General features: G+C 42.9%; 1 protein-coding gene across 1 annotated transcript; it reads left to right on the top strand.

Annotated features, from left to right (window-relative positions):
- Positions 1–1513: 1513 nt before the first annotated feature.
- phf1 (PHD finger protein 1) lies at positions 1514–26029 on the top strand. The gene is made up of 16 exons (XM_030394317.1): positions 1514–1826; positions 2660–2738; positions 2899–2980; positions 3624–3710; positions 5628–5722; positions 6295–6443; positions 8242–8337; positions 10578–10646; positions 10860–10983; positions 12585–12652; positions 13198–13329; positions 15872–15950; positions 17419–17534; positions 18727–18813; positions 21096–21403; positions 21482–26029. Exons 2-16 carry the CDS (start codon positions 2661–2663, stop codon positions 21604–21606), a joined length of 1695 nt encoding a protein of 564 aa, XP_030250177.1. The 5' UTR covers positions 1514–1826; position 2660; the 3' UTR covers positions 21607–26029.
- The last annotated feature ends 340 nt before the right edge of the window (positions 26030–26369 follow it).

Genomic DNA, 26369 nt, shown 5'->3' with positions numbered 1-26369 from the left:
ACTGTTGGGATTTAATGAGCAGGATTTTTCTGTCACGGTGTTTGTCTTTTGTTTCAAAGCTGCAAATATATATTATTCATATTTAATACACATTTACCGAGGTGAAGTTTTGGGGGATCGTGGGTGATATCTGTCACGTGTGACTCGCGCTGCTGTAATCAGAGCCAGGCTCGTGTCGCGTGAACACTGTTTCCCCCATCATACATTGAAATTAGCCACATCCCGGATGTCTCGTGAGAGGGAGGTGACCCTCTGGGTGTCACATCTGTCCTGCAGATGTGGAGTTTGTCCACCTCGGAGTGAAAGCTTGTCGTTATTTCAGCAGAAAGAGCCGCTTGAGAGGAGGGGTGATTGCAAAATGTGCGAACTGCGTAAAGAAAGGTGGATTGTTCTTCTTTTTTGTGTGCGTGGTGCACAGTAGTGACCTCGCCTGTAGGTTTAGAGTGGCGTGTCATGTTAAAGTTGACTCACTTTGCAGAAGAGATGATGTGCAACAGCAAACTCCACCTAAAAGACAGAACAATTAGCAGATAAACCGCTCAAAGAACATCTGGACTTCTTTTGTTTTGTTGGATGTTTCTGTGGTGCACCTGAGTGACCTCACCTGTAGGTTTTTAGAGCCACATGTTGCGTTTGAGTTGACTCATTTTTTTAAAGAAGAGACAACATGGTGTGCAACAGGACACTGCACTTTAAATCAAGACTGAAAAAAACCGCAGATGAATCGCGTAAAATTGGGCCGGAGGAGGCAGATAATGTGTGTGTGTGAGCAGAGAGTGCTCAGTGCTCATGCTGCCTGCTCAGTTTGAAAACTTTTCCTCCACGGGCTCCCTAAACTTGGCCGGCCCCCCTTGTTGGAGACCAATTAATGAGGCGGCTAAACTCATTAATTGGGCACTTAATTGGCCCCTGTCGCTGCGCGCGCTGCTTCCGCCGGCTCTTAGCGCGCCGCCAGCTCTCCCTCCCCTCCATCCCTCCCTCGCTCCCTCCCTCCGCCAGACATCACAATCCCACCTTGTCACAACGATTTAGGGTCAGCGCCTCAGACGGGAAGGTGCTCTCGCCGTAGACTCCCGCCTCCCCCCCCCCCCAGCCTCCTCCTCCCCTCCTCCTGCCACCTCTGGATCCCCCCTCCATCAGTATCTCCCTCCCACTCCATCTCGGTGTTTTATGTCTGCGTCACAACAAGTCGGTCGAGAGCGAGAGGCAGAGGATGATGGCGTCTCTGGCGGCTTGATTCCGGCGCTGCTCTGACAGGAAAAAAAGAAAAAAAAAGAAAAAGAAAACCCGCCTTAATAGCATCAATAGGTGGTAGTGGTGGTGGTGGTGGTGGTGGCGGAGAGGGTGAGGGGCGGGGAGGAGGAGGGGAGGGAGGGGGGAGGAACAGGAGAGCAACAAAAAAAAAAAAAAAAAAGCGACGGGGGACATGACGGAACGGCACAGCGGAGGACGGACAAACTAGGCTGAGAGACGGACGGACCCCCCCCCCCCACACACACACCTTCACCCCCTTCCTCCTCCCCCTACCCCTCCTCCCCCACCTCCTCCTCCTCCTCCTCCTCTTTGACGGCTTGACTGACACACACACACACACGCACACGCACGCACACAGAGGCGCTTGGCTCAGACAGGGACATACATGCACATCATCCACTTTTTGCGAACACGCAGGCTGCGCATCCGAGCGCGCAGTAATTGGGCAGCGGAGATCCACAGCAGCAGCGGCGGCGGCAGCGGCGGCGGCGGCAGCAGCAGATGAGGGCATTTCATGTCCAGCCTGCCCAGGAATCACTGTGACCCCGACGGATAGGAGTTCGACTTGACAGGTACCCTTCACCGGCCAGCCTCACTGTACCACATTTGCCCCCGATTTCCTCTCCTCTGATTCACAAACAGGAGGCTACGCACACTGTTATGCATCCTGCGTCTCTCTGTCTTCCTTGACTTGAGTGCATGCACTGGAACAAATGCTCAGCGTGCAGAGATAATAGCCCCGCACGGTCGTTTCTTTCTTTCTTTCTTTTATTTATTTATTTATTTTTTTTTCTTCACGCAGTCTATTCAAGTTTTTCAAAAAGATGTTGGAGGGGGGGGGGGGGGGGGGGGAGAGAAAGACAGAAGAAGAAGAAGAAGAAGAAGAAGAAGAAGATGGGGGGGCAAAACAGCAAAGTGGCTGGCAGATGCTTCAAGTAGCTGCACAGTGATCTTTGCTCATTCAGTCAAACTGTATTGCAGCAGTCATCATGCAGTGTTTCCTGTGAGTGTGTGTGTGTGTGTGTGTGTGCGCGTTTCATGTGTGCAGTGATCATTTGTCTTGCTCTCCGGTTGTGTACTCACTCTCATCTTTCACCGTGGTGGATACAGGCTGTCGCTATGCTCTGGTTCTGAAAGGAGGAGGAGGAAGAGGAGGAGGAGGTGGAGGGTGGTGTTGGTGGTTGGTGGTGGTGATGTTGGGGTGGTGGTGGGGGGGTGTTTGGATTTTAACCCCTTTGCACCGCCTGTCTGAGAGCCAGCCGAAAGAAGGAGAAGGGAAAAAAAAAAAAAAACGCCGGGGCCATAAACCCCCTCCGTCAGCAATGGCAGCAAAGTATTCAGCGAATAAATCGGATTTCCATTTCACATGAGCCCGGCTCCCTCTCCTCTCTGTCTCTCTCCTCAGGATGGGGGGAGTAAGTGAAGGAGATGATGTGTTGGCTCGATGGAGTGATGGACTACTGTACCTCGGCAATGTGAAAAGAGTAAGTGCAATGTGGGAGCGCGTGTGTGTGTGTGTGTGTGACGGAGAGATACTTTAGAGTGTGTGTGTGTGTGTGTGCGGTGAGTGTGTTCACTGGGATTTTTGAAAAGACTTCCATTTAGTTTTGTCAATCATCCGCTCACCTGCTATCTCCCTCTCAGGTAGATGGAGTCAAGCAATGTTGTCTGGTGAGATTCGAGGACAACTCCGAGTTCTGGGTGCTGAGAAAGGACATCCACTCGTGTAAGGAAAACTCTTTTTCCCATTCCACAGATAGGAGAGTAAATAGCTTCCTGTTGGGAGCAGCTTTTTTAAAAAAAAATGCTCCTAGGTTGAGTTTTTTATTTTTTATTTAATACAAATCTTTTCTGTTTGAGCGCGACTCCCGACTACAAGGTGTTTTGTTTCCACTCGGAAACTTTGCCTGAGGAGTTTAAAGGAGCACTTTTCCCGATTCTTCCCCCCTCGTGAGCTCCAAAACTTTCTCAGTTTTTTTTTTCCAAGAGAAAAGGCAGAGACGAAAATTACCAAGGTTATGACGCTAAGTGCTGTGAGGTGTTAACGTATATTAGAGTCTATTTACGAATGTATTAGGCTAATGACTCCTCAGGGAAATGTCGCCCCCACTCCGCCAAAATATCAAACCTAGGGCGGGCGGGCGGATGGGGGGGGGGAGTTGGACGCTTGTTAGGACCAGCCTGAATATCCTCCCGTCAAATGAAGTGAAATCTAAAAGGGTGCAGGAGACACTGAAATCAATGAGGTGGCAAGGATGTGAATCAATATACATAAATTAATGCTGTTGACTGCTCCCTCTCTGTCTTCCTCTTTCACATTTACTTCCTCCCCTCCCCTGCCTCTCTCTGTCTTCCTCTGTTTGCCTCAGTCGCCGCCGGAGTGGAAGAAGTTTGCTGTATTTGTGACGCTCCGCCTCTTAAAGAACCCCTCATAAATTGTCTTAAATGTCGCCACGGTAAGGAAGCACGCCTGATCATACGCTGTCAACGCGCTGGTTTTCTCTGCCAGTTCCTCGCGCTGACCTTGAAGATTTGACACAGTATGGTAAATAACAGTGTTTGCTCTTAAGAGGGAAAAACAACAGAGAAAAACCGTATATCATAAATGATAGATACGAGTTGTTGTACGGGCGTCCTGACCGGAATAAGAATGAGACGGTCATGGACGGGGCGCTTTCATCACAGACCTAAATGCCACGAGATGTCTTTAGTTGGGCCAATTCAAAGATCACAGCCAGACGTATTTTGAGACGCAAAGATACTCAAATCAAATGATTTTTCCACAAAAATATTAATCAATTATGTCATAAAAAGATCTTAAAATCAACGTTGCTGTCATTGACAAATCCAGAATCTGTGAATATCCAAATTCGTATCAGTTTCAGAACTTCTGGACACAACATGTGTTTCATCGTCCGCTCTCAGTTCGGGCTGCACTGGACAAAACTGTGATGATTCAGCTTTCTCTGATACATATTTTAGAGATGGGGGTCGTGATTTTTGAATATTCCAATAGTCATTTTACTTATAAAATTAGAATAGTTCATGCATCTATTGTTTAAGTATATTTCCCCTTGTTTTCACACTTGTTTTATCTGTGATATCTTTGAATAATGGTCGAGTAGCTCCTGGTGAATATCGAATGGATTGATTTAAAATCCAAGAATATCTTCCAGATGAGTTGAATAGCTCTGATTGTAAATAACGATGAATTCCAGAATGATTGGGAGGGATTTTATAGGTGAATGCATTTTATCAAACAACCAAAAGAAGGACCTGCTTTGAAACGAGCCCGCAGGACGTCTGTAAGACTGTGATGTCACAACTATACGTTCACCGCCCGCAGCCGCTGCAAAACACTTGGCAGAGCTGATCCAGTGACAGGTTGGGCGGTGCCTGCTCGGGCCTGTGAGAGCCGGCCAATCAGAGCAGACTGGGCTTGCTGAGAGGTGTGGCTTGAAGAGACAGACGTTCAGACAGGGAGTGAATAGAGGTGCCGCAGGAATGGACAGTATGAGTCGGATAGCGAGTTTTTAAGGCATGTCAACATTTTCTAGTGCACAGACTTAAGTTGATTTTTGAGTCTCATTGCAAACTCATCAAATACAGACGCACTGGGATGGAAGCTGGCCCCATCTACAATCCCAATGCGTCAGTATTTGACGAGTTGGGAATGAGACTTAAAGAATTAAAGTCTTCTTACAAATAGCACCTTTAAATCAGACCAAATGATGTTATATTAGAGAGACGTCTCTTGCAATCACGGAGGATGAGAACCTTGAGAGTTTTGCTTTTGTGTCGAGCAGCAAACACAAGTTGTAGCATGACGGGTTCGAGTTAATTTGCCGTCCTTGACACTGCGATGTGACTAATGCAATATCAATGCTTAAGACTGATGTATTGTGCGGCTCGGCTCTCAGCGTTTGTGCGCCGGCTTAGAAAAAAAAACCGTGTTAATAATGCTCTCATTTGCACTCAGATTAACGTTGTGTTGAGCAGGGACGGGAGTGAAAACAGTCTTCTGCTGTAGAACTCTGCACACACATCGTTAAAGTTTAAATGATGAAATAATGTATACTGAGCTGAAAGCGGGAAGAAGTTTTACAGGGATGCACAAGCAGATCCTCACCGCCACGTCTTCTTCTTCGCGGCTCAGTCAGACGAGCGCGGGCTGCTGACAGTTTGTTTTCTGAGGAGAAAGCACAAATATACTCGCCGCTCCCGGGATGCAAACTGTGTAGTAAAAATGTTTTGCATGCCGCTGGAACAAACTAGCAGAGCACTAAACCTGGAGCCGCCCTGCCATTATTGTCACTCCGGCTGTCTGTCTTGTAAACACAAATTAAACGCTCTGCCTCCTCCTCCCATTACAGGTTATCATCCAGAGTGCCACACGCCAGCCATCGAACCGGAAGCTGACAGCGATTCGTGGATATGTCGGCAATGTGTCTTTGCAGTCTCAACCAAGGTCAGGCTGCTAATCTCTCCGTCTCACACTCCGGGTGGGGGGTGGTGGTGGAGGAGGGAGGTGGGGACATTCGGCGTGTAATATGGGAGGAATCCAGTCAAATATATCAGACTTTGCTGCCACTATACTGTTGTGTACAGCAGAAAATTGGTTTATACGAGGCGAAATCCCCTCCCCCCCCCCCCCCCCGTATCGAATTCAGTATTAGATGTTCTACATTGTGTCCGAGGAAATCATGAGGAATCGATAGTTATGAAGCTGAAAAATTACGCTGAAGTTGAGAGAAAGTACGTCTGAAGTCAATCAATCACACGTGCTCCAGTTCTGCGGATGCGAGATGAGAAGGCATCCAGTTAATTGTCACTCGGTCAATGTCCGTATCTCATTGTCCAGGCACGCGCTGCTCACGGACACTATCTCTCACGGCTGACCTACAATAAAACGAGACGTATCGCCCTCTCCCCGTCGAATGTGATCAGTCTCCCCTCGCCGTTCTGACATGACAGTGATTTGAGGGGCCACCGACCAATCAGCTCTGTCCCAAAACTGTGTTTTGTTTTTTTTTTTTCCAGAGAGGCGGCGCCCTCAAACGGGGACGCTTCGCCCGGCTCATGCAGTTCATGAAACTCCGGCTCCCGTACCAGCTGTCGTCTTTAGACTGGGACCCGCAGCACCTGACCAATCAGCAGCAGTGTTACTGCTACTGTGCCGGACCTGGAGAGTGAGTGACGCTGCAGAGGCCAGTTTGAGTTTGAATGTACAGTTCATGTGTGCTCTGTAGCGTTAGTGGGGCTACGGCCTTCAAATAATGTTGCGATCATTTAGCTTCCTTGGGCGTGCAATGTCATGATTATCTTGTTCAGTAGGCTTAAAACTTGTACTAGAATAACTTTAAACCTTATGTTTAGCGAGGAAACAAATATTTTTGTTCCATCACAGATATGACACGCGTCAAACAATCAAATAATATTAGATAACTTATCATAAATCTTCAGGTCTTCCTGCACAACTAAAGGCTAAATGAATGGTGGTAACCTCGTTGGTGTAGTTTGGAATTGGTAGAATTTACTTTATCTTCACTTGTAGCTTGTTGGGGAATACAATGTGCAAGCGATGCCTTCAGCCACGCTGACAGGCTCAGGTAATTCAAAATAAATCAAGAAACCAGTATAGGACAGTACGTCAGCGAGCTCAACAGCTTTTTATCTTAATTCACCATTATTCAGATTATGAAATGATTAATTTATTGTGATTGTGCTGTTTTACTGTGACCCACAATTACATTTTTTATGGTCCCATCCCTACCCAACGGTTTGAATTCCACTCAAAAGCACTTCCTGCACGCTAGGACTCAGCGACAGAATTTAAATATCACAATATTTTTGACTGAATACCTCAATGTTGTAATTGCGACAGTACTGCAGACTGTTGGCAAGTTTACAAAATGTTTTGTTGAAAAAAGATATGTTGAAATCGATATCGGCTCATGAATAAACATTATAGTTTTAAAACATATCACATGTTTTTGGTAATTTATAATTACAGTGACGTTTATTGTTCCAGTACGCTGCTGTCATTTTAGACAATTAGAAGCTTTTATACATCTGTAAAATACCTGCCTTCATTACGCAAAAAATGTGTGTACACCGGCCGATAAACCGATAGCAGAACTTTTTTACTTCCTAATATTGTTACAGCCATCGGCCCCAAAAAGTCCATATCGGTCGCGCTCTTATATTAACACAGTGAGATTTTTGTGGATATAAAGACTAACAAGGGTAAAGAACAAGTAGAACAATTTGGTAAGTACAGAAAATGTCATGACTTTGCTGTAAGGCAGCTGTCAAAAACAAGAAAAGACAACCGTTAATGGCATAAATGAACGATATTTCAAGTATATAGTCTCAAGTCAAGATATGGATACATTGCCCGTCGCTAAACATGAGACAGTTTCTCTAAAAAGCTCAATCTCGTCTAAGTCGAAGTCAATTTGTGGCTTTTTTTTTCTTTTTGCAGATTGCGTGCAGCATATCAGACATGTGTCAAACAGTATTAGCAGTTTGAGTTTGTTTCTGTCTGTCTGTGATGTATGAGTGAGGTTTACTGCACCAATTCAGATACTGTCAGGTGAGTTGTCAATCAAAGACACAAATATACACCAAACCAGTCGTTTGAATGCATTTACTGTGCGTTTCATATTTCACTGCTTTGGTTTGTGTTGCACTCCTTCGCTCATGTGGAAACCTCTCCGCCCACCCGGCTCGTAAAGATTTAAAAAAAAACAAACACCCAAACTCCCAAAACTGCCGCGTCTTTATGAGCAGGCGGACCCGGTGGGAGTTCACACCTGAAGACGCATTTCATCTCAGGCAAAATGTGAACTGGCAGCTGCAGACATCATCCTTCAGTCTTCTCTCAATTACAAACACAAACTTGTGTGGTGACAGATGTTGTGCACATTCATTCGTTCATTCGTGTGTTTTAAGTATCTCCATGTTTTTTTACGTGTCGTCCCGCAGGTGGAACCTGAAGATGCTGCAGTGTGGAGGCTGTGGTCAGTGGTTCCACGAGGCCTGCACACAGTGTCTAACCAAGCCATTACTGTATGGAGACAGGTGTGTGTTACCGCAAAAAGAAAGAAACTCTGGATATTTCATATTCAGAATGTCCTGACAAGAAATGAGAAAAGTTTTCTGGCTGGAGTTTGGCGCGGCTGACACGCGCAAACAGGATTTTTCGAAGCAGGTATCAACATTTGTGTAGAGCCACTAGGACTGCAGAATTTCAAAATAAGATACTTCAAGCTCCTGTTAGTAGGATAGTAATATTGACGCTTTGGTGCTTCCAAACTTGACGAGTTGGGAATCTTTCAACATCATCCCCTCACCAACAGGAACCTTAAAGTGAAATGTAACTTAAAATAAGTTTTCTCTTTCTTAGAATATTTTTGTTTCAGCATGCTGCAGAGCACATGTTCATGCACATCACATGCACATACATCATCCACGATTAGTCATGAGATAAAATCTAATTGTGATTGACAACAAGCGCAACAATCGCGGCTCCGAACAGGAACTATCGAGAAGAGAAGTGTGGAGCAGGAGGAGAATATTTCAAGCAGCTCCTGTTGAAACTGAGGTCGACGATTGATAGACGCTACTTCGCTGAAACGCCCGTAGCACCTGCTAACGTTAGCGGCAAAACAGCCAGTTGACTGACTTGGTGCAGCCACCAGCAGGGGGCAGTAATGACAGAAGTAGAGGATGAACATTGCATAAAGAGCCTGAAAAGTCTTTCTCGGAGGGTGTTGGTGATCTTTTTGTAAAACCTAACCAAGTTATTTTGGTGCCTTTCATTCGCAAATGTAAGCACGACGCTGACACAGCCGGCCGACGGGCCTTTTACGCGTTTTGTCCTGATACCAGGTTGATATTTGAGAGTAAAAATGAATACAAACTGCTGCTTTTTATTGGTTCCCCGTTCACCATATGTTGTTTACCGTGTTAGCTCAGTATTCAGGTTAGATTTGGCAGAAACCTACCTGTGCTGTTGCTAACAGTGGTTTGACAATTTATTTGATCAAGTGATTAAATTATTCAGAAATGAGAGTCTTTCTGACAGCGATAACGTCGTCAGGTTGCTGGTTTTGTCCAAACAACATTAGAAAAAACCCACAAATATGAACAACAATTTAAAAATCCAAAAATAAAACAAAGAAAACCACTATAATTACAGTCAGAAGCTGCAACCAGGGAATATTTTGCCTTTTTACTCGATGAATAACAAACTAATGATTAATAATGACATTTGTTTCTGACACATTTTTGTTAGATTCATCGAGTCAGCTGTAGATTTCCGTCTGATCGAGATAATCAAATGAAGACGTCGACATGACAGCTTCACTTGTCAGAGAATTACCTTAATTAGCTTAAGACTAAATCATTAGTGCGCGTGTTAATGTACTCACTGACTTGCGATACAAGGACAAGAGCTCCCTCACACACTTGGGAGCAAAAGGGACGGCGACAGACAGCCGAGCAGACACATCACCGGCTCTCTGGTGGTAGTTCGGATATGATGTTGGGAGGATACGCAAAACTGCTGATCGGGGCGCGGTTTGATTGGCTGCGTCCCATGCCTGTAATAAAACGTATCCATCCATTAAGTTATTATTGTCATTAACCATCTGTGTGTTAGCCGTCTTGAGTTCTACACCCGCCCCGACACCGTGTTATTGCCGAACCTGTCTTGAGGGTGGAGGGGGAAAAAAAAAAGGAGGGATTAGATTTAGATTGACAGTCGGGGAGAGTGAGGCCGGATTGGTACAACATCTGCTGAGCAGGTGATGGAGGAAGAGTGAAGACTGAGTTCACAGTTGGAATAGTAAACGCGCGCTGCCGTCATACCGCGTCTGCTCTTCATCTTTCCGGGTGACCTTCAGCGAAACGCATGAATATAGAAGGACGAATGCACATAATGTTGTTGTGGCGAGTGAGCTGAGTTTCAGGGTCACCCAGGACCAGAATATACAGTGAAAGAGACAACACGTGTCGGCTTATCTTCACTTCAGATTGATATACATGATTAAGACGTCCTGAGAAATGAGGATGTGAGGAAAACGGGCGAAAAAATGACATTGTATGTGATTAACTTGGACTAAATGATAAGAATCTGCAAGGTGGAAATACATATTTTGGGCCACAATAGTCAATAAAGAAGACGGTAATGTGAGGATTGTGAGGATGAAAGGAAATATACTCCGCGAAGGAAAGACAAAATTCAAGATGACAGACTTTTTTTTTTAAGAATTCTAATTATATTTTGCATGAATGTCTTTTTTTTAATTTTTTTTCAGGTTTTATCAGTTCCAGTGCTCGGTGTGTACGAAGGGACCAGAGACCATCCAAAGACTACCCATGACCTGGTGATGTACTGACACGTTCGCAGCGGAACAATCACAGCAGTTATTTTTACAGTAGTAGAAAAAAAACAAACATCAGAAGTCAAAAATAAGTATTTCAGGTTTGAGAGTAAACATTGCTGGTTCACACACACACACAACATGGTGATGTAGTTATATGTATTAAACATGTGGTTTAATTCTTCCAACTTTTCTTTTTGTATTTTAAAAATGCAGGGTGGATTTGGCTCATTTAGTGCTCTACCATCTCTCGCTGTGCTGCAAGAGGAAATACTTTGATTTTGACCATGAAATCCTGTCCTTCACCAATGAGAATTGGGAGTCGCTGCTCCTCGGCGCGGTATTGATATTTCCTCGTTTAAGCACCATGATGAAATGATGTGAAATGCTGCTAGCCCCCCCTCTTTTTTTTTTTTTTTTGCATTTGAGACTTAAAGCCTATTAACCACCATTAAAGTAAAATTTAATGTTTAAAAAAGAATGACCTCTGCGTGAGTTTAAAGGGAATCTGCTAAGTTAAAGAACTGAATATGACATTGCATGTTGTTATGATCTAAGATACAGTTGTTCTTAACCTTTACTGACTGACGTTCCCCCCTGAGCTAATCAAGGAACCCTCGCCAGCTGAGGATGTTATTTAGCACTGTTAGCCTACTTAGGGTATTATAAGTTGCTAGAATATTTCTTCATACATTTTTTTAAGTTGATTTGGTTTGCATTTGTGCTAGGCTACTATTACTTTGTCTTTTAGCTGAACAATTCCATGTATCCATTACTTTTAGCTAGCTAACTATTCTTCATCAGATATCCAGCTTTTAGCTATATATTTTAGCTGTTGAACTAGCTTTGATTAGCTAACAATTCAACTGATTAAACATTACTTTTAGCTAAATAACTGAATATGATTAGCTAACAGTTCAACTGTTCGTCTTTTGCTTTTAGCTAACTAGCTTTGATAAGCTAACAAGTCGATCGATTGGGCCTATCCATTACTTTAAGCTGACTATATGACTAGCTAACACTTCAACTATTTATGCCTATTTATTACTTTTAGCAAACTCACAGAATACAATTAGCTAAAAATGAATCTGTTAGCTAACCATTTGAGCTAAGCTTTGTTTCAACTGTCTGTCAAATACTCTGAGCTAACAAGTCAACAATTTGTAAAAATGTATGTTTAGCAAACTATTGTTTCATTAGTTGAAGCAAAGAATAGCCACTGTGACCGTAGCTACCGTAGCTAACTGTTAATCAAAATACGTTAACTAACAATTCAACTATGTATCCGTTAGCCTACTTTTAGCTAACTTGTTCTGCTGTTTATCCAATTGGGCTACATTTAGCTAACAATTCAGTTGTTTATCTCTTACTTTAAGCTCATTTTAGCCATCAAGCCACTGCTTTTACCTCACTATTTTTAGGTTGTAGCGTTTGTCCAGTAGTTTACTTTTGGCAAACTATTTAAACTGGTTTTATCCATTACTTTTAGCCATCTATTTAAACTGTTTATCCAATATGTTAAGTGAAAGACTTCTCATGGACTTTTAGTGATCCACAAAGTAGTGCTTAGGCCCAAACTTGTGATAGCGCCCCCTTTTAAAACTGAAGTTTCTCCACAGATAATAAAGAGAAGATAAAAGTAGAGATGACTGAGAGGGGGGATTTTTTTAAAGGCGTTTCCTGAACATCTAGCTGAGTTCTTTGCTTTTCCTTTAAGCAGTTTCTCAGCCTAAAGACATTTTGAAATGCATTGTTTGTCCTGTCATCACATGACAGCAGGGGTTTTCAGCCATGTAGCTGCAACGAGCGGTTTTCCATATTAACACTATCGCTGTCAGCGACTGTAAAAAGAAAATGATTGTATGCATTAAAGGCTCTCTGTCTGATGGCTGTCCGCTGTGTAAACACGGCTTTGATTTTTCATTCCTGTCTGTCCTCCAGCTCTCTGACACGCCAAGGCAAGACCGCTGTCACAATCTCCTCAACGCTCTGAACTCCCACAAGGACAGGTAAGTCATCACATATGATGAGCAGAATAAACAGCGGCCGCACATGACTGGATTGATGAGCAGCACTCCATGAATAGAGGGGTCTTCTTAGTGCGCCACGGTTTGTAATGTCGGACACGCTGGTTGAAATGAGCGAGGTGAAATGTGACTCTGAATAAAGAGGGAGCAAAATGGAACATGGAAAATGGGGCGAGAGGAAATTTGCCTATTTTGTCTCGTCAAAGAAGGACAGACGTCGTCGTTGTTTTTAAATCACAATAACAAGTCTGAAGGTGTGATTGTGTTTTTTTTATTTGGGTTGAAATTTTCTGCAAAAAACAAAAATCTTGCAGCGACAAAACTGCTCATTTCTCCTTAATTACAATCACAACCTTTGAAATGTTCCTGAGTCGACTTTTTACAAGTACGTTTTGCAACACAATGTTAAATTCATTATTAGCATCGAAGAGGAGTAACGGAAAATAGAACAAACGTAACGTGACGCTACGTTTTAAGAATCGACACCAGACTTGTACAAGCTGTGTCTCTGATGTCGCCCCCACCAGGTTCGTCTCCGGGAAGGAGATCAAGAAGAAGAAGTGTCTTTTCGGGCTTCAGGTCCGAGCCCCACCTCCTCTGACAACCGATTCGTCGCCCCTCATCACCGACCCACCGACCAACATCACGCACCGGAGAAGGTCAGAGTAAGGACAGCGCCTCTCTCTCTCTTTTTTTTTCGGCTCTTATCTCAATAAGAGCGCCGGGACTCCCGCCGGGCGTATAGTCATTACGCATGAACAATTAACTTTAGGAATCAAAGGGCTGCAATTTTCATATGCCAGCAAAAGTATCAGTGTCTTAATAATCTCCTAAAAGAGTGTAAAACCCCCCCTGTGTGCTCACACTTTCACACCCGCTACTGTGTGTGTGTGTGCTCGTGTCCTGTCGTCGGCAGATTTCACAGACACGCATTCCGTTTTAAATAATTTTTACCGTTTAGCTGCAGCTTATTCAGACTGAACTGCAATGAAATAATTAGCAGTGGAGCAGCCGTCAGCAGGTACTTCTTTTTATTTGACCAAAAACTCGTGTTATTTGAGTGTCGAGTATAAAGTTTGCTATGGAAACCACATACATATGTTCAGTAATTTATCCTTCGATTTCTAATGTTTTCACCAACTTCACCAACAATCAGAGACTCAAAACATTTGAATCCTACTCTGTAAATCGTTCAGTTTTTAAGGGAGAAAAGGTTTTAGCTCCCTTTACTAGCTGATGCTGTCGACGGTGACGCTGGACGTTGGTCAGTTTTGTCGATCGTGCTCGGATTCAAAACAGAAACCCGGCTCGTCTATTTCATGAGCCAAGTGTGTAGGAGAGGGATGAGTAGACCAAAAGTTCAGGAAGCCTGATGAAGGTCTAGAGCCGAAACATTGATGATAAATGTAATTTTGCGAGGTAGACGGTGCGTGGGAGTTTGCTTGCAACTTTAATTCGACACGGAAAAGATATAACTCCGCAACTCAAGGACAGACTGACATGAAATGTGATGTCTAAATCCTCAGAGCTCAGCGGGAAGTAACATGAAGACAGTATAGATACGTTTATTCCAGATGTTAGAGTTAAGGATGCTCGTAATGACTCATTTCTTGGTTAGATAAGTTTAAATGTAAACTTAAACTTAGGAAAAAGCATTGTGTATATTTCACAGAACAATTTGAAAGCATTGATCACGTTATTCAGTAATTAAATTGTATCTTAAATGCCGATGAAATGTTTGGAACTGTGCACCGTTCACTATGAACATAATGTGCATCATCCTACAGAAATGACGACAGAGTTAGGAATCAACATTTCATGAAAAAGTGTTAATATACATAAAAAAAAAGAGAAAAGTGCCGGATTAGTCATCAGAATGTCACGGGTTGTTAACATTATTCACTTGTTTCTGTGCAAAATAACATGTGACGTGCAAACATGTGCTTTCAGAGTGTACATTGATTAAATAACAAGTTTAACCACCTAGCATTTCTTGTGCCGACAGTCCTCACAGTATCATTTCTGATGATTCAAATCATTTCAGTCAAGGATCAACTCTGTCATCTATGACGCAGACTAAACTCAGTTCTGCAATTAAGGATTTTCTTTAAATTAGCTGCAGATATTTTTGGCCTATGGAGGCTGAACTTGTTCTATTTCGGACTCTCTGTGAGATCTCCGCTTGCACCGCCCGAGATCAGATGATCATCTCTGTGTGCAGAGGAAGATTCATGCTCTCCAAAAGCTAAACCCTTCACATGTGGCAGACTGAGGTTGCAACAATATGAGATTTGCAGGTTATGAAAACCGGAAATAACGCTACACAACATAAATATCATGCCTGCATGCCCTGACAGAAATAAAAAACTGTTTTTTCAACAACACTGATACAGTAGAATGAAATACCGCAGCTAAGTAAATGTGGCATGATAACCCTCAGTTTTCATTCAAAAGCGTATAAAAAAACGTAGTGTTTTGCTGCAACCATTGGCCACATGGCGCCTTATCTTTTGAGTCACCCTCAGGCCAAAACGTCAAGACTGCACACAGGATGTCTTATAATTAAGTGGACAGATTGCAAAGCTATTTGCTGAATGCGTCCCGCGTTGCTCCGAGGACAAATCCCTTTTTGATCCTTACGACTCGTTAGCCTCGCCCCCCCAGGCCAGGACAAAATATACATTTAAGATTCCTTCCACCTGTACGGCTCTAATTATAGCAGAACGAGAAGCACGTTGTTTATCACACTCTGCATTATCGAATTTTTGGGGGTTTTAATGGACATTTCGGCAGGTTTTTTTAAGAGCTCCAGGTCTGTTTGTATAAACAAGTCAGGAGTCAGACGCTACAGGAGACGAGTTTCGGCTTCAAGCTGAAGAAAGTCAATGAGGGAAATTTGTGTAGAATAAGGCTCGGAGGAGGAGGAGGAGGAGGAGGAGGAGGAGGGGTTTTATATCATTCTTCTCATATTTTTCAACCTCTCTGCCGGTGATGTTTGTGCTCATATATATGTAAAATATGTTGCTTACATAATACATCAAAACCGTTCACTTTATCATCCCTCTTCTCCCTTATTCTTGTACTTTACACCTCTCTGTAGGCGTTTACGGAGACGCACTAATAAAGTAGACGTAGCAAAAAGATAAATAAAAAATGCTTGTATATTAATTTATGTGTGTTTTTTTTTTTTGTTCACTTCAGCCCGTTGTCACTTCCCTGCCAGAGGAGAGTGGGGGGTGCAGAGTCGCGTAAATCAAAGCGTCGCATCATGGAGACACAGGTCAGTGCCTCTGTCTCCACCTCAGGGCGAGGAGGGAGGCCCGGGCCACAGAACCTCTCTGATTATTTTCTCCCCTTTTCTCTCTCTCTTTTTTTTTTTTACGCAGCCCAGGTAAACAGCTCTGTGCGATCCAAATAACCTGTCAGTCAGGCGCTGTGATGAAGGTTCATTTCGCAGTCTAGCTCAGTCTTCGTGTCTTTCAGCAGCCAGTGCAGCTCAGCGGCTCAGTATTTTTTTCCCTTCTCCTTCTTCGCTTGTATGTTTAATGCCCGCCGCTGCTTTAGAGTCTGTGGTTAGAGCAAAGGTAAGCGTGTGAGAGATGAAGTGTGTTTGGCTCGGTTAAAATGTATAATTCAAATGCAAAAACTTGGCTGCGCGAAAAAGAAAAAAAAAAAAAAACCCGCTCATGTATTTCATCAACATCTGCAGATCTGCACCGCATTTATCATGATCATCAAACCCAATTCCCAGCGGGATCACGCGCTGAAACGTGGAAACATCACATGTGGCAGTTACTATTTTTACACTGCAATCTTAACGGAGAATGCTCATTGTACTGTGTCCTCCTACACAATACTCAGATCTGTGTATGTGCGCATACAGTAATCCTGGAACAATACGCTCCGCAGAGCACTCGTCTTCACTCTGGCACATCCAGGCCCCCATTGTGCCCCTCTGATTGATGCTAATCTCCGTCCGTCTTGGAGGAGCAGGTTCGTTGTCGCGGGGAGAGTGAGATGGGAAGGAATGCTGATATGCATAGCCTGGGATCACTTCCAAGTGCACTTTGCAGTCGATTACAGTTTGGCCAGGTGGCGCTGGCACCTTGACAGTGCAGCATTGACAGAGCACATCCATTTAAAGGCACAGACGTCGAGTAGGGCCACTGAATAATAATCTCCCATCCTGATAGTAATGCTAGAGAAGGGAATGATAATGGGCCAAGTGCGGTGCCATATGTCACAGTCCAGCGGTGAGAAATGCAAAAGCCCGTATGTGGCGTCCCCCCCAGATGATGTTTCCAGTGATTGATCGCCCCGGCGATGCTCTGATGTTTTTACTTTTCATGGGTCCTGACTCGGTGTGTCAGGAAAGCTGCCTCACTAACCAGCCGGCTCCCTGAGATATGTGATGGAGGTGATATATTTAAGCGGGACTTCCTACGGCTGTGTCTGATGAGCCTTGATGATGAGACTCACATTCATTAATGCTTGTAGTGTGGATTTACAGACATGTCTGCCCTCAGGAAGGGCTGGGACGTGGAATTCGAGCCCTTATGTCTTTTTCTAAGGATGCAAAAGCTTCACAAAATGTACTTCAACTTGGCTTTTCAGTAAACAAACCTTCATCGAGACGTATGAATTTCATTTCCTGCTTTTGTAGCACGGAGAGGCTTCAGAGCCTGATTGACTCCTGTGATCATGTTGGCACCCAGACAAGCTGATCTGTGTGTGTCTCCTGTGCCCAGGCGTGTCCACCCCCAGTTGCTGCCAACCCCATTGAGCTACTGCCATGTTGCCATGGATACATGGGAGGGGCCAGCCTTTACAACTCCAGGAAGTCAGAGGAGGAGCTTAGTTTGAGGTAAGGGCTGTTGAACCGCTCTGGTCTCTGTACTGTTACATTATGGATAGACAGTGAAGGGCTCAGGAACATGTGACGATACGGCGGCACTGCGCTTGTGACCAAAGACCAACTGATGGTTAAAAACTGCCCATGAGCTTTAGTGTTTTGTCCCCAAATGTGACCTTCCAGCTACAACAGATCAGCGCAGACAAAATTCACCATGTGACTACGTATGAAATATTGTAGGAGAATGCCTCACCACCAGCTTTAAAGGTGCAATATGTAAGATTGGCCACCTGTTGAATTCATACTCCAAACAAACAGGGGGCAGCATATCAACAGAGTAACGGCTAACTGCTGCTAACTATAGCTGCTATTAGGGATCTAGTAAGTTCAGTTAACTGTGCAGCTAGCAGTCGTATTAGCTGACTCTGACGCTCCAAGGGAGTGTTGTTGTTGTTGTTGTTGTTATTGATGATGTTGTTGTTGTTGTTATTGTTGCTTACTATGGGACTATTACCCCGGCTATAAGGCTAGCTGGTTAGCATTCTAACTACCATAGATCTTTAACATATTACAAAGAAGTCAAAACGGTAAGCCTTTCTTTTACAGCCCCCTAATTACCTGGTATTTACCTGGTAAATTTATGGTAGCACAAAAGTGTTAGTAGGTAATTACCAATTGTAAAAAGAAAGTAAATACAATACCTAGTAACACATTTCTGTTACCATATATTTACTGGGTAAATAGCTAGTAATTAGGGGACTGTAACTACCTGCTTATTACCAGCAGTAAGTACCGAATAACACACTATAATTTACCAGGTAAATACCCAGCATTTTGGCCAGAGTTTCATTGCACTTACCCTCTTAGTAATTACCCAATAACACTATCGTTTATCATATAGTTACCAGGTAAGTGCCCAGTATTTTGGCCATAGTTTCATTGTATTTACTTTCTTATTACCATTGGTAATTACCTAGTAACACTTTTGTGTTACCATGAATTTACCAGGTAAATACCTGGTAATTAGGGGACTGTAAAAGAAAGGCTTACCGTCAAAACTATTATTTCTTCACATATTGTTGATCATTTAATTTAATTTTGAATGAAGTAAACAAAGATTTCTTACAGAATGCACCTTTACAGTTGTAAAGCCTCTTAAACTGCCTGTACAGTTGTGTTCATCCTCTGTGCATCTCGTCCACAGCTCTCCTCCAAAGCGGATGTACGCCCTGTACCACACCACCTACAACGGAAACAATGGGCTCTCCAGGAGTCTCCATCACTACAACAGGTTTTAATCATCTATCGTCATCCTCATCTCTGGTCGCTCCTGCAGCGCCGTGTATATATAGTCACATGTTGAAGCTGCTCTGTCCAACCAGGAAATTTCACTGCTGAGCTCCTCCTGGTAGTTCACAATCGTACCATAACAGCAACAAGTTAACAGGATACCAACAGTCGTGGCACCAACTTACCATTCTTTCCAAGACATTTCAGCAGTCAAACAGCTCATTTACTTCAGATGTTATGCTTTCCTCCGCATTTAAAAAATGGTCTGTTTGAAAGAAATGTTAAACACATTTGAGTACAAAGCATAAAGAGAACTAAATCACTTTGCATCGTTACAGCCAGTGCTACATTTTAGCCCGTGTTACGCTGCTATAAACAGAATTTTGTCGCTGCATGTAATCAAAATATGTTTTGAGAGGATTTCAGCCTCTTACGACCTTTTTGAGTTGTCTCATTATGTCCTTCAGAAGTCATACATCAAGTTTAAAAAGCTGCTAATTGGTAATCAGGAGTATAACTCACCTTTGAAGTAGTTCATGTAATAAGGATTGATTACATCAATTTAAAGCTGCATTAATTGATTTTTTTTGGCCACTTGCGGGGCAGCGTGACCACAGCATATTGTCTCCTTATAAAGCTGATATGAGGCAACTTTTAGCAAACATTTGGTCTTTTACACGTCCAGCAGGCATGGAGGAAAATTAGCATTCAATTCGAGTCACATTTCTGGCCACCTGACAAATGCAAGTCCAATATCCACTCCTCCTTTTAGCTCTGTCTTACTCGAACACTTTGGGGAAATATTCTGGCTCTTTAGCTGCCAAATGCTCCACTACGTTCACCAGCTAGCGCTAATTTTGTCCGTCTGCTGTGTGGTGCTGAGCAGGTACCGAAGAGAGGTGTTTTTTTTATAGCGTTGCAAAGATAACTGCTGGAAACAAGATTGGTGATAGCGGCGAGCGTGAACCAAAACAGTCAGTTCCTGCTGTAGTACTAAAACAATAACTCAGAAGACACTACAATGCGCTGTAGGCTGGAGTTGAGGTGATTTTTCAACTCCAACCCTGCACCTGACTACCGGGTAGGGTAGTAACAGACCACATGTAATCTGAATTACAAAATCTGACTACTAAGAACCAGGTAACTATAATCAGCCCATAGTGCATTTCATTGCATGTAATTATAGTTATATTGTCAAGTAATTCTTGATTACACAACATATCTTCAGAATGTGACGATTCTAAGAAAGTTTTTTGATAACCGATAACACTAAAGTTCATGTGACTTACAGGGTTTCTTAGACAAGCGCTCCACTGTCTGATGGACCTTGCAGAGAAAAAAAAAAGAATGATATTGTATCGAGATTGGAAGCCTCAAGCAGCTGAAGTCCTTCCATTTCTGTCAATACTGCCTTCACATCGCCTTCAAAAAAGGTGCAACAAAAGAACCGGCTATGTCCAGTGCAATTTGCGCGAGCCTTGATAAGTTGCTGTCGTCCATGAAAACCTCAGCCTGACATCAGAAGAAACACTCAGAGAAACAGCAGCCGACATGTTGGGGAGTACAACACGCAGTACACCTGTAGTCTGTAAGAAAGCTTTGCTGCAGCGATCACACATCGTCTTTTGTGCCACACTAACTTGATATTTGTGCAAATCTGTTGCTTTTTAAGTAATGAAACTTGGCACACACATCCTCCATGAGCATGTATGCAACATATTAAAGCATTGTACCAACAGCACCACCCTTTCTCTAAAACACATTATTCAGTTAGCACCAACTACGGGTGGCCCCATCAGACATCCTGTCACCAATGTTACATTTTACTGACTGCTCTGACAAAGCTCAGAGTTTTGTGATGTATTTGCTACTTAAAAGACATTGATTGTTACCGTATCACTGCTGCATTTACAAATTCAAATATCCTTGTTTCATCTGACTTACTGTGAATGCTGAATATGCAAAATATTGCGTCCGTCTAATCTGACCCAAACCTGCACACTAGGCAGGATCTAAGCACAGTCCTTTGCCCTTCAGTGGCCCAGACGAAGGAGACACATTTTAATTGTATGTATTGTATTGTATAATAAAGATATACAACTCTAGAAGTACTAAGAACCAAACCTCTGTCTTGAAGATAACCAATTTTAGCTAAACATTTCCTGTATATACATGATTTACAGATTTCATGTGAACGCCAACATATATGTAGATGAACTAAAATATGTTTCAGACTGAATTAATGAGCATGATGAAAATAATCCTTGTCTCTTTTTTTCCCAGTGCGGAGGACACCTGCAGAGTACCACCACCTTGCTTTCCATACCCGCTCAACTCCAATGGCAGCCATCACCACCACCACCTCCACCAGCACCATCACAACCACCAACACCAACACCAACAGAACCACCAACACAACCATCAACACAGCCACCAACACAACCACCAACACAACCACCAACACCAGCCGGGCCAGAAGCAGCTGGAGCCCCTCATCCTACGTGATATTCCCCCTTACCAGGCCAGCATGGGCGGCGGGGGTGGCACAGGTGGAGGAGGCGGAGGCGGAGGCGGCGGCGGAGGGGGAGGAGGTGGCAGCGGAGGAGACAGTGGTGGTGGCGGTGGCGGTGGCGGTGGTGGAGGTGGAGGTGGTGGGGTGGTAGTCGGAGGCGGGGACGGGACAGTTGCCAGGAACTGGGGGGGAGGGGAGGCAGTGAGGATCTTGGCGAGACGCGTCACGCCGGACGGGAAGGTGCAGTACCTGGTGGAGTGGGAGAACGTGAGTTTGTACTGACACACCGAGAGCGAACGCGAGACGCAATGACTGTTCTGCAGTTGCCACAGGAATACTGTGTATGTAACATGTGGCGGTGTTTAAAGTACAAACAGAAACTAAGAGAGAAAAAAAGAATCCCTACACGTTGCAAATCCAGGTTGCTCTCATAGCATCACCTCTACTCTACTTCATTATAGCTCACTACTCGTTACTAAATGTCCCTCTTTGCTAGTGTTTCTCTGATATTTGTACTGTTAACTTTGGAATATGCCTTTGCATTTATCATGTTTTACAGTGATGACGGAAGATATCTAAACCTCCGGATGATTTGTGAATCTTTAGAGAAACACGTCTTTATTTGTGCTCATATCTGGATATATATTAATGTGGGTAAAGCAACAGTATAATAGAAGAAATTAAGAAAAGAAAGATAACTGCTTTTTCACTGCTCGTGTCCTCAGGGGGAAAAATAAGTGAGCGAAAATGAACTATTATGTAATCTTTTACTTGCTGCATTCTTTACATTTAGTTATTATGTATTTATGCATAATACAAAACGTTCCACTGCTTGTCATGATGTCATGAGAAAAACACAATGATGACAGTAATCCACGACTGTTTTGGTCATTGGATCAAACACTTTTTGTAATGAGACTAAAAGCATGTAAAAGCAAAAATGTCTTATGTTTTAAATGTGAGACTCTGGGATAAAATCGGGATCAGTGACATTAAAACGTTTGAGAGCCACTGATCTTGACGACACGCAATTTAAAAGAATAGTTCAACATTTTGGAAACACTCTTATTTGCTTTCTTGCCGAGAGTTAGATTAGAAAATGGATACCTTTCATATCTCAAAAGCATACCCCCCACAATATGGACCCATTTACAATCAGCTTGATGTGCGTTACGTTGATATGCTGTTTTAAAAACAGGACAAAATCTTTTTTAAGTTGAATAAATTACGACACAATGTGGCACAAAGATCTGCAGGTCAAAAGACTTTATGAGGTCAAGATTAAAAACTTGCCAAATCCTTCTAAAGAGTGAATGTTTTGTAGATGCTTTTTCCAGTATTTTCATTATTAAATTGTAAAATCATACTTTGCATAGAATTTTAATACTTCAGTGATGTTGAAAATTTGGCCTGAGGCACTTTTCAAACCAAATTCATCCCAATCATAGTCTTCATATCTTCTCTATGCTAAGCTAAGATAACATTTAGAGAACAAAGTGAGAAAGCGAATAAGCATATTTCCAAAAATGTGAGACCGTAACCAACAAAAAAACAATAAAAGTCAGCCTGTTGTGAATTATGTTGGCGTATTGTTTTTAAAACGAAGTTATTTATGACACAATGTGGCTCGTAGGACAAATATCTGCAGACCAAATGTTTAAAGAGGACAGGATGAAAACCGAGTTACATTTTCTTAAAAAAAAAAGAAAGTTGAAAATATTCAAATGACTGTATTTTCACTATAAAACCTCATCTCTGGTAAAAAAGTAGCAGTTCATCCCAATCAGAGTCTAGACATCCAGACATCTTAAAGACCCGACTCAAGTGCTCAGTTCTAAGTGGGACCCTTCAATTTAAATAAAGATAATCTTTCAGTTTCACTCATTTGTTCCTTTTAAAGGTCTGAAAAACAAAATATTTAGAGAGGGAACTTCTTCTGGCACACGATACGGAGATTTCAAGGGTTGATCCAGCCAAACAGCGAGAAGCCAACCCCACACACTCCCATCAGCCTTTTTCGCTTTTATAACGGCTCATTCATCAACTGATGGTTAATGTTCACGCGGAGTTCGGCGGGAAGATTAGCCCAGAAGTGAGCGGTGATGAATGGTCCGTCATCAGCGAGAGGCGCGGTGACAGCTGGGTGGCGGCTGCTGGCTGCTGGCGGGAAAAGCAGTAACCTTTCCTTGGCGAGGGAAGAGACGGCTTATACAGCACTGCTGACCGCACGGATCGTAGTTTGATGCCTTGCTCAAGGGCACATGCACGGCAGACAAATCCTCCGGAGGTTTTCATATTTTTGTTCTCGTCGCGGTATGTTAATAAGAGATTGTATACATGTTATTACGGGGTTACTTATTTGTTATGTTAGATTTTGTCATGATTTACATTTAGCCTACTGTATGTATTAGAAATAGGAGCCACGAGAGGGCTTTTGTTTTATAGATAGAATTATATATTCACAATATATTGCTATGACCAGATAACTTGATTTTATTTTTTTGACGTGGTTTGCATAGTGCCTATATGGGGTGTGTACCTGCCTATTGGTCTGCTGACCCGAGTCGACCAATCAGACGACGGAGAGACGAGCGAGGCTACTACATAAAGAGGATTTTTATTTATCAAGTTGACAGATACAGACTACAAGGACCAGTTATAATGTTGAGAAGAGCCTTTTCTCTTTTTCTTTTTCTTTTTTTTAATGAGAACAGACTGTGATGTTACTGTACATTCCAAACAAACTCCAAAAAAGAAATATATACGTCGCTGAAACGTCTGTTGGACGTCAACAGACTGGATTATTATTTGGGAAAAAGGCGTTTTTCTGTTTTTTTTGTTCTGACGAGTGTTAGATGTGACAACGACCAGCCGAAGGTACCAGCCGCTCGACTGCTGTCGTTCAGTTTTAACGTCTTAGGGAGTTCGGTCCTTGCGTTCAAAGTTACAGTACAGGTAAAGGAGACACTGATAGGCCCAACTTCTAACTCAGGCCCGTAGTATCTTCCAGGGTCTTGGAGTCTATAAATTAAAAAGGCACAGCATGGCATTCAAGCAACGGTTCAACGAAAAAAGTGAGAATTCGGTCATTATCTTCTCCTTCTCTTGCAGGTGGAGAGTCGGGTGAAATTTTGTACGTGACAAAACATTTCTGGAGAAAAACAGCATCACGACATTCTCCTAAACAACTGAAGTAGCTGGGGACTTGTTTCAAAATGTAAAAAAAAAAATATATAAAACATTTTTGTTGCCGAAATCTAGCTTAGCTAAGCTAAGCTAAAAGTGTTTGCACACACCCCATCCAAAGGGGGTTCACAAGCTTGACAGCTTTATACATTTTGGATGTTAATAATCCTCTGACGAAGTGGATTTCGGCAGAGGAGACGAGATCCAGACGAAGAATGATTAGCCACAGCCACGGTCTCTCTGGGTCGTGAAGTCTGTAGAAAGTAGAAATACAAAAGTTATATAATAAATCAGACTTGAATTACCGGAAATGTAACGTTAGATCGCGAGGTCCCGTTAGCATTGTCTAGCGCCGCATAAGCGCGTCGTCTAGCTTTTGCGCGCACTTCAGTCAGAGAGCATGCTAACGCTTTTAGCTCAGCAGCTACAGTGAAACTTCGGGCTGAAAAAGGGTGTGAATAACATCTTTTCAAATCAGTTTTGGGTCTTAGGATTTACAGAGACAGAGCCAGAAGAGTTGCACGTAACCATTTTATGTTTCCTTTATTTTATTTTATTTTTTTAAGTTTCAAAGTCCCCACTTAAGTTGTTTTGCAGAACGCTGAAACGTGCTTTTGCTGAGAAGCTCCAGAAATGTTTCGTGGAATACGAAACTTCCCCCGACGTTCCCTGACGATGAGGGGCGAGTATATACAGACTGGAATTTTCTTTTTTGGGTGAACTGCTCCTTTTAAGAAGATCAAGCCTGACTGATGGCGTCCCTTCTTTCTCAGATATGTTTATAGACTCACGCGAGGTGCTGAAGTTGGATCTTATCTTAGGTCACACAAATCTAGAATACTGTGGTGCAAGTTTCAGAGTTTATATTTTATACAGAGGTTTATTTCAGCAGTCTGTTGCGATAAAACTTACATAGCGTATACATTTATCAGTTTCGTCTTTAGAGAAAGACCGTAGTGCAGGTTTAGTTTGTAAAAAGCAGAGGACAAATACAGCATTTATACCGTCATAATCAAAACAATGCAAAACTCTCAGATTTTATTTGAACACCGACCTCTCCTCTCTGTTGAAGTATATCTTCCTGCGCCTGTGCAGACATTTCAGGCCGGTGAAATGATGTTGCATTGCGATTTTCCATCCTCCTCAGTGACTATTTGACTGTAGTTTATTAGGAAGGGGTGGTGTGTGTCGGAAACCTTTCTAGGAGATGGTGATGAATGTATCTGTGTGTTTTCTATGGTATGTCTATACCCGTCAAGTGCTCGTCATAGGTTGTACTCTAGGTGGAACTCAAACCGATTAGCTCAAAACAAAAATAGGAGGAGATAAAGACATCACCATTGAGGAACATCGTTTACTTTTTGGGGGGCGGGGAGAGGTAGACTTCTTTTTTTTTCTGATTAGTAGTCAAGTCCAAGTTCAGTTCGATGTATTTTTGGAGAAATTACGTTTGTACATGTATAATCTGCGTTGACACCTAATATGTAACATGAATAATAAAAAAGAAAATCACCTCGTACGACGTGTTGTTTTGTTTATTAGTACGTACAGGAAAACATCAAGTCAATCTCACACTTACTCTCTCTGTACTTGGAATATGTTTTTTTTTTTCTTCACCTTGTTCTGTCTTAAAAGTGAGAGATTAGGTATTCAAAAACTATAAAATGTCTGAAGGCTGGGAGTGCAGCGCTGTCAAACTGCGGTCGATGTTAAATGCTGCCTTTTGAGCCGAGCACAAACCAGGATCATGAACTCTGACTTAACCCCGAAAATTGGGAAATTTGGGTAATTTCTAAATAACTGTGATGACATAAAGGCAGGGTTAGAGTCCTCTCGGTGGTCAGAGAACGGTCAAAAGA

The sequence above is a fragment of the Sparus aurata genome, chromosome 17 (assembly GCF_900880675.1).
Source record: "Sparus aurata chromosome 17, fSpaAur1.1, whole genome shotgun sequence".
Lineage (NCBI taxonomy): Eukaryota > Metazoa > Chordata > Actinopteri > Spariformes > Sparidae > Sparus > Sparus aurata.
Note: the sequence above shows the minus strand (reverse complement) of the source record. Positions and strands in the feature narration are given on the sequence as shown.

Bases quoted from the DNA above. Each gene is read 5' to 3' on its own strand.
- phf1 (XM_030394317.1), top strand. From the start codon at position 2,661: ATGGGGGGAGTAAGTGAAGGAGATGATGTGTTGGCTCGATGGAGTGAT. The intron at 2,981-3,623 runs GTAAGGAAAACT...TGTTTGCCTCAG, and splicing joins GAGAAAGGACATCCACTCGT to TCGCCGCCGGAGTGGAAGAA. The intron at 15,951-17,418 runs GTCAGTGCCTCT...TCCTGTGCCCAG, and splicing joins GTCGCATCATGGAGACACAG to GCGTGTCCACCCCCAGTTGC.